The 15852-nt window shown below is 40.4% G+C and overlaps 2 protein-coding genes across 5 annotated transcripts; both read right to left on the minus strand.

The window, feature by feature from the left end:
• Positions 1–50: 50 nt before the first annotated feature.
• coasy (CoA synthase) lies at positions 51–7580 on the minus strand. 2 transcript variants are annotated; one of them, XM_010747351.3, is made up of 10 exons: positions 7439–7578; positions 4842–5616; positions 4538–4752; positions 4110–4241; positions 3751–3940; positions 3565–3629; positions 3388–3472; positions 2602–2699; positions 2075–2221; positions 51–1949 (listed from the first exon to the last, which is right to left on the minus strand). In XM_010747351.3, exons 2-10 carry the CDS (start codon positions 5527–5529, stop codon positions 1890–1892), a joined length of 1680 nt encoding a protein of 559 aa, XP_010745653.2. In that variant the 5' UTR covers positions 5530–5616; positions 7439–7578; the 3' UTR covers positions 51–1889. The 2 variants fall into 2 exon arrangements, with proteins under 2 accessions (XP_010745653.2, XP_027145372.1); XM_027289571.1 differs by lacking the exon at positions 51–1949 and having other exon boundaries at positions 1997–2221; positions 7439–7580.
• Positions 7581–8717: 1137 nt separating this feature from the next.
• Positions 8718–15806, minus strand: zdhhc6 (zDHHC palmitoyltransferase 6). Of its 3 annotated transcripts, none has more exons than XM_019264708.2 (11): positions 15726–15806; positions 13675–14221; positions 13408–13499; positions 12490–12649; positions 12179–12337; positions 11730–11783; positions 11246–11413; positions 10982–11023; positions 9700–9848; positions 9499–9545; positions 8718–9407 (listed from the first exon to the last, which is right to left on the minus strand). In XM_019264708.2, the coding sequence occupies exons 2-11, from the start codon at positions 13939–13941 to the stop codon at positions 9307–9309; spliced, it is 1239 nt and encodes a 412-aa protein (XP_019120253.1). In that variant the 5' UTR covers positions 13942–14221; positions 15726–15806; the 3' UTR covers positions 8718–9306. The 3 variants fall into 3 exon arrangements, with proteins under 3 accessions (XP_019120253.1, XP_019120255.1, XP_019120252.1); XM_019264710.2 differs by having other exon boundaries at positions 9700–9845; positions 15653–15790; XM_019264707.2 differs by having other exon boundaries at positions 15653–15790.
• Between the last annotated feature and the right edge of the window lie 46 nt (positions 15807–15852).

Below are 15852 nucleotides of genomic sequence, written 5' to 3' on the forward strand. Positions count from 1 at the left end.
GATAAACTTTAACACCAAATAACAATAATTTGAGGAAAAAAACAGATCACTTGGAGGTTAAACATTTCATTTAATGCCAGTTTATTAAAGTGTTCCAGTGAGATAACATGCAGGACGATGAGAATCAAAGACACTTGACATTTCTCACAAACCGTATTGACCACATTACATTATTATTACATAATTGGACAAGTCTTGTAATGTTGAAGGTATGGCTAAAGCAACAAAGCAGTATTTTAGTCTCACGTAAACAATTGTTTTTAATTTTTTATGCTGTGGTATCGGAGAAGATGAAATTTACTAAAACACATCATGACTTATTTCCACTCTGCTGTCCTTTTTAGCTTTTTCCGCTACTTTCAGAGACATTATTTTTGAAAGATCAGAATTTCATGAACGTTCCTAAGATATTTATCTCAGCCTGATAACTTTAACTATTTCATTAATCAACTCATGACCTTTCTTTTCATTTCCAAGTATATTTTGCCATTCAACATGACCACAGCACTGACAATCATTCTCATCTATTGCACATAATTCTACATAATGTACCTTGTGTGGTCATTTATAGTGAATTATTTAAAAAAATTATCTGAGCACTGAAGCTTCAATAATAAACATTTCATTCTATGTATGATTTCCACAGTTTCAACATGTTATCTCACTTTTCCCGTACCATTAGTCACTTTTCTAAACTCCATTTATTTTATTAGACTTTTAAAATGATGTAGGAATCACTGAATGTTGGGCTGTATCATTTAACCAACAGTATCCATTTAAAGCAACATCACACAACTATTTCATACTAAAACAGCAGCTTCAAAATCATTCGATTCTCACCCAGTGCCCTGACCGCCTGTCGTTCTTTTACTTAAATTGGGCTGAGCAGGTACGATCCTCAAGCTTTATGGCACTAAGTCTCACACCGCCACCAAGTATGGGTCTCCAGTTAAAGAGAGGTTCCATGAAACACGACAGCTATGGTAACTTGGAAAATAGCAATATGCTGCAGTGAATTTGTTTATCAAAACATGAATGAGACTAGAATTTGGAAAAGAAAAGGAGATGCCAGAGCAGAGTGTTTATTTTTTTATTTAGTATTTATTTAGTATATACCTTAATCAGTGATTCTGGTAAAACTAGATAATATTCCATGGAGAATATCTGATTTATACTGTTTTCCTAATGGACAGATAGCTTGACCTGTTGCTTAAGTAACCACCAAAGGTGCTGCTTATAGTTAGTTAGCTCGGTTAACCAAGCCCCTGACCCTGCCTGTAGTATGGGTGTTTACAGCCCTAGCACAGAAACCGGGCCTGGAAATCTGTCCATTGGGAAACTCCATAAAATCACGAGAGTTGAGGCAGAGCAGCAATTTCTCATAAACAGGATTCAAATCACAGTCCTGGTTGGTCTGGCCTCCATATGACAGTAGTGTAAAATTAAATTGCACTCTGAAACTGTAATGGCAAGTTGCATAGTGATGCTTTAAAAAGGAAGGTGGGCCATTCATAAAAACATATTTGGATGAAAACAGACCTACAATTCTTTGGATAACACTTTATTAATCCCAAGCATCCAGATTTCCAGAAATCATTTTGTTAGGGATCATTTCTAAAGCTGTGTTTTTCCTCGTCCATCGATATTTAATTTTCGCTAAGCATCTAGAACTAGAGTTTAAAAACCTGTGGAAAGTCAATCAGGCACTGAGTCTTGGTCAAAGAAGAAGCTCGCTGGGTTTTGCTGCAAAAGCACAGTAACCACCCTCGCTTCTTTCTAAGGCAGCGTTTCCTCGTGTGGATCGGTCATTTGTGTGCACGTGACCCTGGGCCCGATACATGCTTGATCTGTACGTCACAGCTGAGATGATGTAGTGATAAAGCACATTCCTACTGTGCCTGTTGCCTTTTCTGGAGTCTCTTCTGAAGAAGATCCCACGCTTTCAGTACCTTTTTAAATAAAAGACAACGTGGAAATTAAGACAAGAATACAGTTTTCTTACATTACATAATCAAATGCTCTTATGTAATGCAGATCTGTAGACCCCACACTGATGGCATGGTGAGTGTCTGACCTGTTTTCGAGTGACCTCTGGCTGCCACAGCGTGCTGAGCACCACGTTGGCGTGCTCTACTTGCTTGCTGTTGGACCACTGACTCTGTAGCCGACGCAGGGCTTCTTCTTTGGTCACACCGTCTCGCTCCGTTATCCTCGTCACTGCCTGGAAGAGGGAAGTTGGTTATATAGTGTTTATTTTGGTAAAGCCAGTGTGTGTAGAATTTGAAAATGTCTAACTTTAGTGCCCCCAAGTGGTAGTATTAGTCTTAACTTTAGCAATATGTGCATCATTAAACTGGTTTTACCACTTGATTTAATATGTAACTACATTTGTTACTTTGCTGCTCTCTGTAGCCTTTGCTTTCAGTGAGGAATGACACAGCAAAAAACTTGTTTTTGCTCCATGGATTGATATATACAGTATACAGTAAAAACTCTTCACAATCTGTGATGAGCTGCAGTCACCTTTACAACACTACACTTTCCTTCCGGTCAGTCAAGCTGATGTGACTCCACGTGTGCAGACACAAACACAAATATTACCTCCTCTTCGGGGATGACGGTGACCCAGACCTCGTGGACCATGTCCGTCCAGCTGGCCTCCAGAAGAACTGCCGCGTCCACCACGCAAACCTGTTTACCTGCAAAGAGCAGAAAAGGAAAAAATGACCACTGGGGAAATCTCTTCCTATACAAACAGTGGTGAATCACATTTTCAGTGACTAATTAGAGAAGCAGAAGATATTGAAACTATGAATGCCATCACTCCACAATTGAATGCATACATGTTGCATGCTATAAATCAGCGGTCCCAAGCACCTGGGTCATTTGCCGCACAAAAAGAATGATTAAAAAACATATTTTATTGATTATTGGAGTCTAAGAGATGTTTTATTTTGAAAAACGACCAGCTATAGCTCTGTAGTCTGTGCGTCTGTGCGTCTTGACACAAGTTAAGACGTGTCAGGATGCTTGTGTTGATGATGAAACATTCTTTGGAAGTAGAGTAGGGAACATGAGGAACACACTTTGGGTGTCATTGTCTCACATTACCCCTCAATGAAACCGTCTCGTTGCAGAGAAGCAAGCTCAGGGCTCTCGCACTAATTCAGCATAATGATGAGTTGTATTTTTATTTTATTTATTTGTTTTTATGCTGGTCGTATCATTTTATTTTGCCATATTCATCCCCCACACCTTGAAGGCCGGTCTGTTTCTTACATGAAACTGGAGAACACTGCTATAAATGGTCTGTGTATACAAATACACCTGCAAAAAACAGTTCTGCAGTATTTGGATCAATAAATCTGGGTTCATACTGTGCAGTACCTTCCTCTCTGGCTTGGCTGATTATGCTCTTCACCAGAAGTGCAATCTCAGGCCACACAATGTCTGTTAGGGCTTTTAACCGCTCCTGCAGGAAAAATAACATCTTTGCTTATTTGCAGTCAACATTTTTTTTTAAACCCTGTAATGTGCTGAAATAGGTCAGACTTGTTGTATTACCTGGTTTCCAAAAACCTTCTTTCCTAGTGCTCGTCTGTTGATGGTTTTATCTTCATTCAGGAGATCTAAAAGTGATGCAAAAAAACTCATCATCATTGCACTGCTGTGCTCCAAATCATCTAATCAGATTAATATCCCCAACCCCCTCTAATAGTTACATGTCCTCTGTGTAGATTGTTTCCTCACCTGACCCAAATTCTTCAAGCACTCTGTGATAAGCTGCTGTGCCTGGCTGGTACACCTCATGGCCCAGCTTGTCGCAGTCAATCCGGACTGCACCCAAAGCCTCCAGCTGCCTGGCGATGGAGCTCTTTCCACTGCCGCTGCCTCCTGTCAGGCCGATCACGTATGGAAGGGGAGGGAGATGGGATGTGTCCTAGTGAAGTCGAAAGAGGAGATATTAAAAACGGCGTAGGAAATGATGAAAACTCAAGAATATTACAGCATGGTGATGGTATGAAAACTATTCCTCACCATGCTGTGAGAAAACAGCTGCGCGTTTAACAATCAAACGCAGTCTCGAGCACCACTTGACAATGACCTACTTTAGGTGGAGTAAGGAGGGTGCCCAGCAGACGAGAGCGCAGACTGGAGGAGCTGATCTTCTCTTCCTCTATCTCAGTGTGGTGGGCATCTTTGAGCAACTGGATCTCGTGGAGGATGAGAGCTGGAAGGCCCTGGTTTAGGAAGCAGACAAAACTAAATATCAAATATGTGCTCATGTGTAGTCAGGCTAGGATTGCTCATGTCTGGACCAACAAGCTCCTCTGGAATAGAACTGTTTTAGACGGTCAATCTCTCAGTTTTATTTCAATAACTCACAATAAAATCAGCTTGACACATGAAAAAGGACAAATCTACATAAATCTAGTAGCTACTCCTAAAGAGACATATCTACCAACTAGAAAAAGTCCTGGGAAAAGAGAATGGGAAAGCTCTGCATAACACCTATTTATTCAGTTTGCTAACTTACATTTTCTGCGCGTTTCTTGTTGACAGCCTCGCCTCCCTTTCTAGTCTCCTCGCTAACCACAATGCACTGCAGCAAGGGGTCAACGATAGAGGCTCCAAAGGGGTCATCAAGGGGCACGATCTCCACGTTCAGCGAAGGTTTGACGTCTTGCAGGAACTCTTCTAGTTTCTGGACCCGCAGAGAGTAGGGCTGGATCAGCTCCTTTAGCACTTTTTCTAGATCAGTGAAGAAAAGGATGTTAGCGGGGGAGGCTGTCTTCTGATTTGTCACACATCATCACGCAAAAATACTGAAAACTACTCACTTTTCAGCATTGCTTGGTCACACACACCAATGAGGAACCTTCTGTCGGCTAGCAGGCATGAGATGTTGAGCAGAGTCCTGTGAGCCCCGTGGAGCCGATCAAACGTCCCCCCTACCACCACGTCACTGTAGGTCTCCAAAGGTTTTGCCTTTTCTTCGGGCTCTTTCAGCCCTTCCTCTTTCTCCTGCAGCTTCATTATTTGCGGGTAAAGCAGCTCTGAGTGCAGGCTGGGGCTGCAGACATAGCAGCGGCCCGTGTACCTCTGCAGACATTGCTTAACCTGATGGGACTGACCGGGGTCCTGCAGAGGAAAGTCTGTTAGCACCACCTCGGGGGAGTGAGACAGAGATTGTGGTGTCGGGAAAGGGCAGTTTGGGATCGCCTGGTTCCCGTTGCAGGCGGCTGACTGAGCGTGAACGTTGGTGAGCAAAACACGGACATCCAGGTGCCCGCACACGTTAGCAGCGTTGCTGTAAAGGCGGGAAATGACCGCAGACAGGTCCACCACCGGTGGAATGAAGACTGGCCGAGGCTGGCTCCCACTTCCCAGGTTGAGCCCGGGGTGGAGGTGGACGTACAGCGTGCGCTCTACAAGCTGAGCAGCTGAGCTGAGCACTGGAGCGATGCGCAGGGGGAGTGTGTGGAGAGGAGACGTCAGCACCAGGATGCCCGTACTGAACATGGACATGTTACTGGCTGATATCGCAGAGAATCATCACAGTCGTCACAGGGTCTGAGGAGTCTCGGTGAGGGGGTGGGTAAACGCTGGAAGGAGCTGAAAAATAAGTCAGAAACAAAAAACATCTGAGCACAATGGACATGAGGTAACATATGGCTGTATAAGGGTGTGCAGTAACCTAGACGTGAGATGACCACAGCCTGTATCCGGAGCTTGGTAGCACGTTGACTCAAGTAAGGCCTGATTTTTCTTATGTTGTTAAGTGCAAAGCGACACGACAAAATATACCCTGAGACGTATCAACACAAGTTTTTGTCCTGTCTGCCATTTTTTTCCACGCACTAACGATGTTTATTACATAACATCTGGTTCACACTCTCATATCGGCTGTTATTCATTGTTTGTAGTTACTGATAAGCTCCACTGTCTAAACCAGGCGGAGAACGTCTAAATTAGAGATAATATTATCAACATACTTGCAGTGTCTCTATGGATGTTCTGTTTACCTGATGGACTGTGTACAATGGAACCATTTACTAACACTGACAATAGCACTCTTATTTACAAAAAGTTCCGGTCTGCTGATACTACAACTCAGCAGGTCTTGCAGGTCTGAAAGCTCGCTAAAAAAAACAACACTGCAGTATGTTCGTATTGGCAAACAACACGAATAGTTACTCATAAATACACTCCAACCTTGCTGCAGGGGAGCTCACTGTGTGCATGATAAAATAACAAAGGTTTATACCAACAAAGTAAACTCAGGTCTTCCTTCCCAGTGAACCTTTGAACAGAAATCTGACAAATCCTCAGACAGAGCAGTAAAAATGATTTATATCTTTAACTCCTGTTGTGTGTGTGATCCCACTTGATGGACTGATAGGTCTACTCCATCTCCCTCTTGTCATTGTGGGAACAAAAGTTGAATGAGACACCTCCTTTAAGAACAGTTAAACATTAAAGTTTTCCAAAGACTGACCTGCATGTTTGTTACAAAATCCCTAGCTGCCATTTCTTGTATGAAAACAATATGTCAGACTAGATTAGATAAAGGTTATACTTTATTTATCCCACAACGGGAAAATTCACTTGTAACAGCAGCAAAGAAAAAAAAAGCAATATACATTATAGAAATAAATTAAAATGGGAAAGCACTACGATCAGGCAGAAGTATCTTTCAGCAATAAACAAACTGAGTACTAAAGATAGAAGTGGGCATAATATGAATATTATAAATAATATTGCACACATTTTCTCCCCATCCTGTGAGAAAACAAGTTGCATGTTTTACAAAGAATTTCATGAATCAGAAATGAACTGGAGAGCAGGAAAAGATGGAGCAACAATAAAGTCTGATCAATCTGTTTAATGGCTGCACAATAAAATTAAAAACCATACAGATAAATGTGCATGATCTAAAAGCAGCTAGACTTATTGATACAGATGTTTAGGTGTTGCTTGGCAACAGTACAGTCCCAGTCCAGTTGTTGGCGGAAGAAACAAACCATCATGTTGTCACTTATTACTGTTAATTAATAACAGAGCTGTTCTAAAAAATAAAAAAACAATATCACACTCGAGGTCGTGATGTTATAACTCAATATCGGCACAGCTGTGCGATTATCTTCGGCCTGCGGCCTCGGGTCCACGGTCACGGTGTCACAGCCGTGCCGATATTCAGCATAACATCACGACCTGCACTGCTTCACTCGAGCTGCGCTTCGTCCACCATGACTTCTGATTAACTAGCTGACAGCTGGAGGTGAACTTATCTGTGTAAGCAATGTCGTAGCAGGCGGAGAAAAAAAAAGTCTGTGATGTTACTTAACAGAGCAGGCTGTGTTTAGTCATTAACACTCAGCTGTGACCCGCCTACCGAGCTATTGTTGCACAGTGTGGAGGTTTCTCGTGGGCTTACCTGTGTTTAACGAGTCCAGAAGCGACGTGGACGACAGGTAAATCTCACAGTATCAACACAAACCTGTCCACATATCTACTGAACACGACAGAGCGCTTCCTGCTAATCTTCAACGAGGACGAGGATTGGTTCGGGGGGAAAGCAGTGGATGATGGGATATGTAGTCGTCTGCATCATTAGGGCGCAACATATATATAGCTGAATTGCTCTCGTGTCTTTATTTAAAATAAATAAATATATGTTTATATATATGTTCCAAACTCTGGAGCGACCTGCCCGAGAAGATAAGGCTCGCTCAATCAGTGAATCCTTTTCAATCACTTCTTAAAACTCATTTTTACAGACTTGCCTTTTTGTGAAGTTGTCTATTTTTATTTTATTTTTTTAAATCAACTTAAAAAAAAAAATCTTTTCATCTATTAATTTCCTATGTTTATTAATTGTCCTTTTGTCATTTCTTTTATTATCTTTGAATCTGTTAATATGCAGTGTCACCTGTTCTTACATGGTGTTGCCTTCTGTTGTCTACTGCTCTGTAAAGCACTTTGTAAAACTCTAAATAAATAGTTATTATTATTATATTAAATATTATAAACCAATAGATTAATTGTTTCACTTACATGCATATTTTTCATATCCTATTTTAGTATATTTTATATATTTATTTATTATATTGTTTTTTTACTTCTTTTTTTCTTAGTGCTCTTAATGCTGAGCCGACCGGTTCCTCACGTCCAACACACTGTATTGTATTGTTGGCCTTGTGTTAACGTACATATGACAAATAAACCTGTGTCCCTGTTCTGTTTTGCACCTGTTAAGGCAGGACAAACTGCACCCTCCATCACTCTCATTGGTACAGCTTTGTGATTAGTGAGCATGTTTTAAAAACACCTGTGTGAGTGTGCAGGGCCTTCAAGAACTAATGCCAAAGATACCTGACACCTTCAGACAGGTTGTTCCAAAGCAAAGGCTCCAGTTACAAACTTAAAATACCGGTTAGAGGCTTTTAGGGTGCGCACTTTAAGTTTGTTTATGACACGTAGATTTCTTCTTTATAAAATGCCAATCAGCGTAAACCTGAAAATGTAAGAACAAGGCATTACATCAAAATTAATTTAGGCTAAATCCAATCAGCAGCAGCATAAACGTGTGTATGACACTGCAAATGCAGAATTACTTTTTTTTTTGACGTCAAGCCCAAGGCACTTTAATAAATTATATTAAAATGAATATGTATTAAAACATTAAAAAACAAAGACAGAGATAAAACAGCAACTCTTGCGGAAGATTTTTAATTTTCAATTTATACTTTGAGGCCAACAATTAGTTTTTACAAAAATAATAAAAAGAAATTAAGTGTTATCTCCATACTGTAGAAAGAGTTGCATGATGAAGCCCCCGGGGGTTAGCTGGACAGAGGCATTGCATAATTAGCAAAAACGGACATCAACACAAGTAAAAACAACAGATTCAAGTAAAAAGTCATGTAATCACAATGCAGTCACATTAAAGCCTGGTGGCAATTCTTGGAAATTAAGACTCTTGCTGGGTTTCAAATTCTGGTCAGAGGAGTCAAACTGAACCCAAGGGACCAGTCCATCTCAACTGTCCAACAATGTACTCCTCTTCAAGACTTTATTTGACAGCAAGGCGCTCAGTAAGACTTATAGAACTGTGTTACCTTTTAAAAAATTCAAGTTGGGTTTGAAATATGTGAGAAATTTGAATCAAAGTATGAAATTCTTGATGGTGGGCCTGAAGCATCAGGCATGACATCTTCTGTGGATGTAGATCGATGAACACGGACACGCACCTCTTGTTCAGTTTAACTCCCCTGCTCTACATAAAGCCTGCTCAAATATATATTAATTTACTTTCTTATCGCTGGTGCTATCACTGGCAGCTGTGTCATAATGGCACTTCTCCACACATCGCCTTGGAAACCATCCCCTCACACGCTCCCCCGCTGAAAGAAAGAAAAAAAAAGGAAGAAAAATAGGACACCGTTAACACGTTTGTTGAATTTTAATACTTTACCACAGGAAATCTCAACTCACCTCTTATTTGCTCCTCGCTCAAAGCTTTGTCTCCATACATCCACCATCTGAAGGTAAAGAGCAGTAATTAGAAGAATTCACATAGACGATGCAGTTTCAGTCTCATGGATTCAAAATAAATCCTAATTAGATGTGTAAAAATCCAGACTTCAACAAACAACCATGATCATTGTTCTGTTTGCTCAGCCTAAATGAACTCACTTGGTACCACGAGTGGCCAGGATGGTGTCCCCCTTTCTGAGTGGGATCCTGGGTTCCTCTGTGCAGGGGGTTCTGAAAAAGGTTTGGAGACCTTTGCTCACCGGACAGCAAGCTCCATTATAGTCCTCCACTGCGCGGTACTGGACCTGCTGGCCGAAGAATACAAGAGATCTGATTATTCTACTGATCTGACCTAAATTCAGACAAAATACAGATACGTGTTTATAAAGTCTGACCAGCTATATAACAGCTATATACAGCATGAGCTGGTCATTTTACTGTACAGTGTAGTCATGGTGACTGATCAGAATGTGCTGGTATTTGTCTTAATTACATGTTTATAACTGTTTGATATCATAACATATGTTTTCTGACTGTTTGTTAGTTACACCATTAACCCTAACCTGCATTATTGTTCTGTTAAGTTAGCTGTTAAGATAACAACATACAAAAAGCTACTGAGCTAGTTAATAATGAACGTAATTTTGTAAATATCTGGTAGATGTGTTGTCACAGAAAATGACCTAAAAAGTGCAGACTTGGGTTCCCAAATTTGAGAAATTCACATGATGGTGTGCGTGGCCTGAACAGGCTAAAGATTCAGCAATAACAAACTGAAGTTAAGAGACAAAACTGGAAGTGGAACAAATAACAGAAGTGGCCGACCACAGAAGGTCAAACAGTGCAAGCCGGATTTTTCACTCTATTTTCTTACATTTGAAAATTGTCTTCCTTCCTTCTTTTGTCTATTATTCTATTATGAAGAAATGTTTCCTAAAGTTTAAAAAGACAATTTCCAATGTAATCCTAAGTGTAGATAAGTTCCCACAATAAAGGAACGCCAAATTCTGTTTCCCGATTTCCCGACCTTGTAGTTTGGCACGCACAGCAAATTCAAGTAAACTGACATGCTAAGGCTTTGATCGCAGGAAAGACTCCGTTGGATTAGTTAGTTTAATCTTGTGAACCTCCAAGATTCAATTTATGATACGACTCATTACATATAAAGGGCAAAAAGCACTGGACAATGGGTGAAATAACACTGCATCCTGCTTATATGCACACCAACATGATACACACTAAGCTGCAATGACATTTCTAATGAACTTTTTATAAGAGTCTGTGAGTACTACACGTGGGGAGCTTTAAATACAAACTCAAACTTTTCTCTGAAGTCACACACATCCTAACCAGTCATGCTTAAAATCTACTTTTTTGTGTGTGTGCTTTGTGTAAATCAACACCACAAAGATGACACAATAGGGATTTGGCAGGTACTTACACTTCTCACTCGTTTATCAGCTTTCTGCTTCAGTTGCTCAATCTGTTTAAAGATGAATGAGACTATTGTAATCACTATTGTTCGACAACTTACGGAACTTTTCTCTCACTGTTTAACAGGAAATGTATCGAGAAGACTTAACAATACCTACTCCCTAAAATGCTTTCATACAGTCTACAAATTAAACATTATTTATCATTTAATAAGTGCACATAAGAGCAGTAACGGACAAATCAAAAACAGCATCACATGCAGTGGACATACAGTTAAGGTGTGCTGGTGACACTTGGGATGGACTATCCATTCAAGGCCATCACCCTTGGGCGTCCCTGACCACGTGAAGACTTGCTTGAAGTTCAGCCAGCGGCTGCCGAGGTCGTAGGGGAAGATGAAGTCCTCCCCTGTTTGGTAGTGCTGTATTCTGTCTTTGGCCTAGTGGAAAACACACAGGGAGTGGTTGTGTGTGAGTGTGTGTGTGTCAGAGGGATCGGATGTGTGGGGTGGTGTCTTCTTTCTGTAATCAGCGCACTACAATTGTACTGACAGATGATTCATTCGTTATAGAAGGGGACTTGTTTGATTTAAAGAGCGTTGAAAACAGGTTAATTTAAAGACGTATGTAATGGATACACTCAAAAAGATGACATCCTAGATTGTTGTTTGTAACTCAAACAATAAACATAAAAAGTTATCCATCTGAAACGACTCTAACTTTGCAAAATGTCACCGCAAAACAAAGTCAACTGACCTTTTCCTCGATCCAGGACTCGATCGAGGTCTTATTTCGAAGGATGACTTTCATCTGAAAAGGAGAAAAAGTAGATCAGTTTGTACATTTCTGACTCTAACATGTATAAATAAATGTTTTTTTTGTTTGTTCATGTTCTGTGTCTATTCATTTCACTTGACATTTATACTGTGTTTACAGTTTCTTTCTTACACGGCTGCGAGTAAATCAGAATAAATAAGGATAAGCCATACATTTGTAGAACCGTACTGTCTTCATCTGATACACCTAACTATAAATATTTATTGATGAGCTATGGAAATTTCATATAGGAGCAAGTCAAATCATTGTCTAAATATGACACGATCGATCATATTTCCTACAAACGGCTTTTGTTTTTTGCAAGGTTAAATATCACATTTCATAGCCAGCTGATTGTGTGAACTGTAAACTCCGATGAAAAAACTTGCCTGTATGAAGAAAAGCATGCCAACAGCAATAGTAGTGCCCAGTGCTAAGCCTAAGGCAAAGAGTGTGGCAGCAAAGGCGGGTACACTGAAGGGCATGAGAGGCTGGAACTGACGCACAGCACTCATGTCAATTTTCACGGTGCTCCAGCCGAATGATATCTGCAGTGAGGGAAAGAAAGAAAAAAAAACAACAGTCTGACATGTGTGGTAACATCACTATGAAATGTTCAAATGAACGAGACGTCTGTAGATAAAAGCCGTGGTGATAATAGACCATCGAAAGCAGAGCGCAACCGGGTGAGGACACTCACTCTCTCATATAGCTGCGTGTACATGGTCATAATGAAGATGATGGCAGCGTGTGAGCAGCCCAGCGGAGCCAGCAGCAGGAAACTGGTGAAGTAGGCGTGGTTCAGGTGGCCGCAGCAGTTGTTGATCCAGGGGCAGTGGTGGTCCATCTTCATCACGCACCTGGGGGGAGGGGAGGCAGAGGAGGAGAGGAGTGCTGGGGGAATTGACTGGTTGTTTGGGAGGACACAGAGTGACAAGTTCATCAGCGAGTCACACTGCATCGGTTTTTTAAAATCTGTTTAACGTCACATAAATAGATTATGTGACGCAGCGCTTTATGGGCTGCACAGAGACCTTACAGCACTGAGTGGGCACAAACAACATGGACAAACTATATACACGCGCAAGTAAAATCTAATTTACTGTGCTAGAAAATAAGGATGCAGACTGACTTTTAAACTGCGGTTTATAATGTCACAGATTGTAAATGTAAAGGCTCAGCTACACAGAGGGGTTTTTTTACACTTACGATCATTCAAATAGCCGTGAATTAATAGTTGGGCCTTCAGTGTGACATAAACCAACAGCAATAAAGCAGGAAAATGAACATTGTGCCGTTCATAAATTTAATGCTCACCAAAAAGGTACGTAATCCCCTCAAGGGCTTTTTTTACTAAAATGGCAAAAAACAAACACTTAAACTGAAAATATGCTGATGTGATTTTATTTGTTTGTAGTGTTGTAAAAAAAAAAAGCATTACAATCGTGAAATCAGGGTTTTTACTCAAGACTATAATCGCATAATGAAAGTCTATAATCGTTGCATCCCTACTGATTTCCTAGCTAGAGTTGCACTGGGTGGTTTTATTCTGTTTAGGTCAGAAGCCAGAAAAAAACAACAACTACTCTTACTTTGGTAATAAATTTTCAGTAGCTACCTGTTACACTTGCGACAATGGTGGGATCTGGGGGCCTTGTACCCTTGACACACTCTGCAGTACTGTAGATACTGGGTTTCCTGTTGATTCTCCTGTTTCGAGACAAACACATACAGTTTACAGCCAAACATCTGGTGCAACACCCTTCCTATAATTAAGTCATTTATCTCTACATTACATCTTTATGTGGTAACTTCGCAGACATGGTCCCATTTGTTCTATTTAAATGAACACCACTGACAAATGCCATAAGCTTTTCGTCCTTACTGGTTTCCAGCCAAGAGGGATGTATCCAGGTCCAACAAACATAGCGTTGAAGTAGTTGTAGAGGATGAGGACAGTCCAGTTGAGGAGCATGATGAAGTTAATGCTGCCTCCTGTAGTGTCTAGCGGCCAGTACCAGATAATGGAGTCCAGAACAGCCATGGTGGAGCATATAGCAATGACAGACAAGGCTATGATGGGACCCCAGTGGCACAATCTCCGAACCTCATGGAGGTTCTCAAATGTCACAAAGGTTGACAGGAAGTTCATCTTTTTGCAACAAAGTTATTACTAATATTTTGGCTGTTGAGTTCCTGAAATGTATCGACTGAGCTTCAGTGTGTTACTTTTTTTCCTCTGCTATCTTTCAAAGTCAGCGGTGCAGACGATGCACATGTTTTTTCTCTTCTTCTGAGTACCCAGCAACTGGCCTGGTCTTGGGTCACTGGGGCTCTCTGCATCCCATTGTTGCTTGTGCCGGCAAAGAGCAGCATCCTCTCCTGACAATCTTTAAAGCACACTATCCTTGTGACAGACTCAAATCCCCCATCTAAGAGACAGAGAGAAACATTAGAACCGGCGCATATACACAAAGCTATATCCGGTGACCATGTTTGCTGTAGTCTATGTACACGCCAGTGTATTAAGCACACATACCTAAAACGAATGCAGCAAAATATAACAGCCCTGTAATAAATCATGCATTTATAAAGAGTTTAATGTTCAGCTTTTGTTTGTATCGGTTTAAAGAGGTGCTGATTCAACTCTGAGCTTCCAATATTGAGTCTAACACCTAATAGGCCAGGCTTTTACCTAAGGTGCCTTATGTCCTGATCACTCCCTGTTATTTTTTATCTCTGGTACTTATTTACTGTACAGGTCTTATCTATTTTTACCGCAACTGTTCTTAAATTATGCCTTTTACCCTATTTAAATTTTCTTCTTATTTGTTTCGTTTGTGTAGTTTTATGCTTCTTACTTTTCTTCTAATCTCTATTTTTTTTAATGCAACTGTTCTCTTACCTTAAGAACTGTTAGTTGTCTATTTCTGTTTTTACTCTGCTCTGTGAATCACTTCACTACAATTCTGTATGAAAGGTGCTATATAAATAAATAAAGTTGAAGTTTTAGTTAATATATAATGCCAATGGTCTAACCCAGGGGTCTTCAACCAGGAGTCCACGACCCCAAGGGGGTCCACTGAAGTAATGCATGAGGGTCCACCAATTTTCACCAAAAATAACGGTGACTGTGCGTGTGCAGATAATTGAGAAAATGCAGAGGCATTTGCACTGTCCAAAGACGCACAGCTCTTGGTATTTAATAACCAATAATAATAATTATGCATTAACTATTTTATCAATCATAAACACACATGAGCTAATAACCCAGCATATAAATATGTTAATAAGATGAAAGTTAAACAAAGTAAATATAAAAGTTATAACAGTGTGACACATGTGGGGGGTCCTCATACATATCAAACATATCAGATGAGAAAGCTTTAATTATCATTTCTACTGCCTTATTTTCTGAACTCAACTTTTAGAAATTATTTAACAGCTGATATATTAAAAGGAAGCACGCTAAAAAAGGGTGAAATAATATGAAACAAACACACCAACGCGGTCAGTGCAAGATGCAAAGCGATCAACAGCAGTGACAGCCACCCAACTTCAATTAGCTCAAGCTACCAAGCAAGCAGGAAAACACTGCGTTGTAAACATTGTATTCGCGTGTAAGCAGTGTCTAGCATATTCACAAGCTTTAAAAAGAAACAGAAAATACAATAAAAACACAACCCAAGTGTTGATATCTTTGTCACAAAAAAAAAATGTCTCGGTTTAGCACAAAGGCTAGCAGCTAGCCTGGTTAGCTCCCTTGCTCGCTCGCTTTGACAGAACTAAACGCGTCAGACTGGATTAACTGCCACAAACTGGATGATTCAGCACATTAAAGATTTAATAAAAGAGATGCTCACCGGTACAGGCATACGCGCATTGTTTTTGTTGTTGTTTTTTTATGAATGAAACTGTCACTTTAAATTAACCAACCTGGACACTTCCTCGGTTTTTCTTCTGTGTACACAGGGAGGAACCTTCCTCATCATGGTGTCTCAGAAAACTGTTCCCCTCCAACCGTTGGGGACGTTTTTAAAAAAAAAATCAAAAAATACTACTC

This window comes from Larimichthys crocea, chromosome XVI (assembly GCF_000972845.2).
Source record: "Larimichthys crocea isolate SSNF chromosome XVI, L_crocea_2.0, whole genome shotgun sequence".
In the NCBI taxonomy this organism is placed as follows: domain Eukaryota; kingdom Metazoa; phylum Chordata; class Actinopteri; family Sciaenidae; genus Larimichthys; species Larimichthys crocea.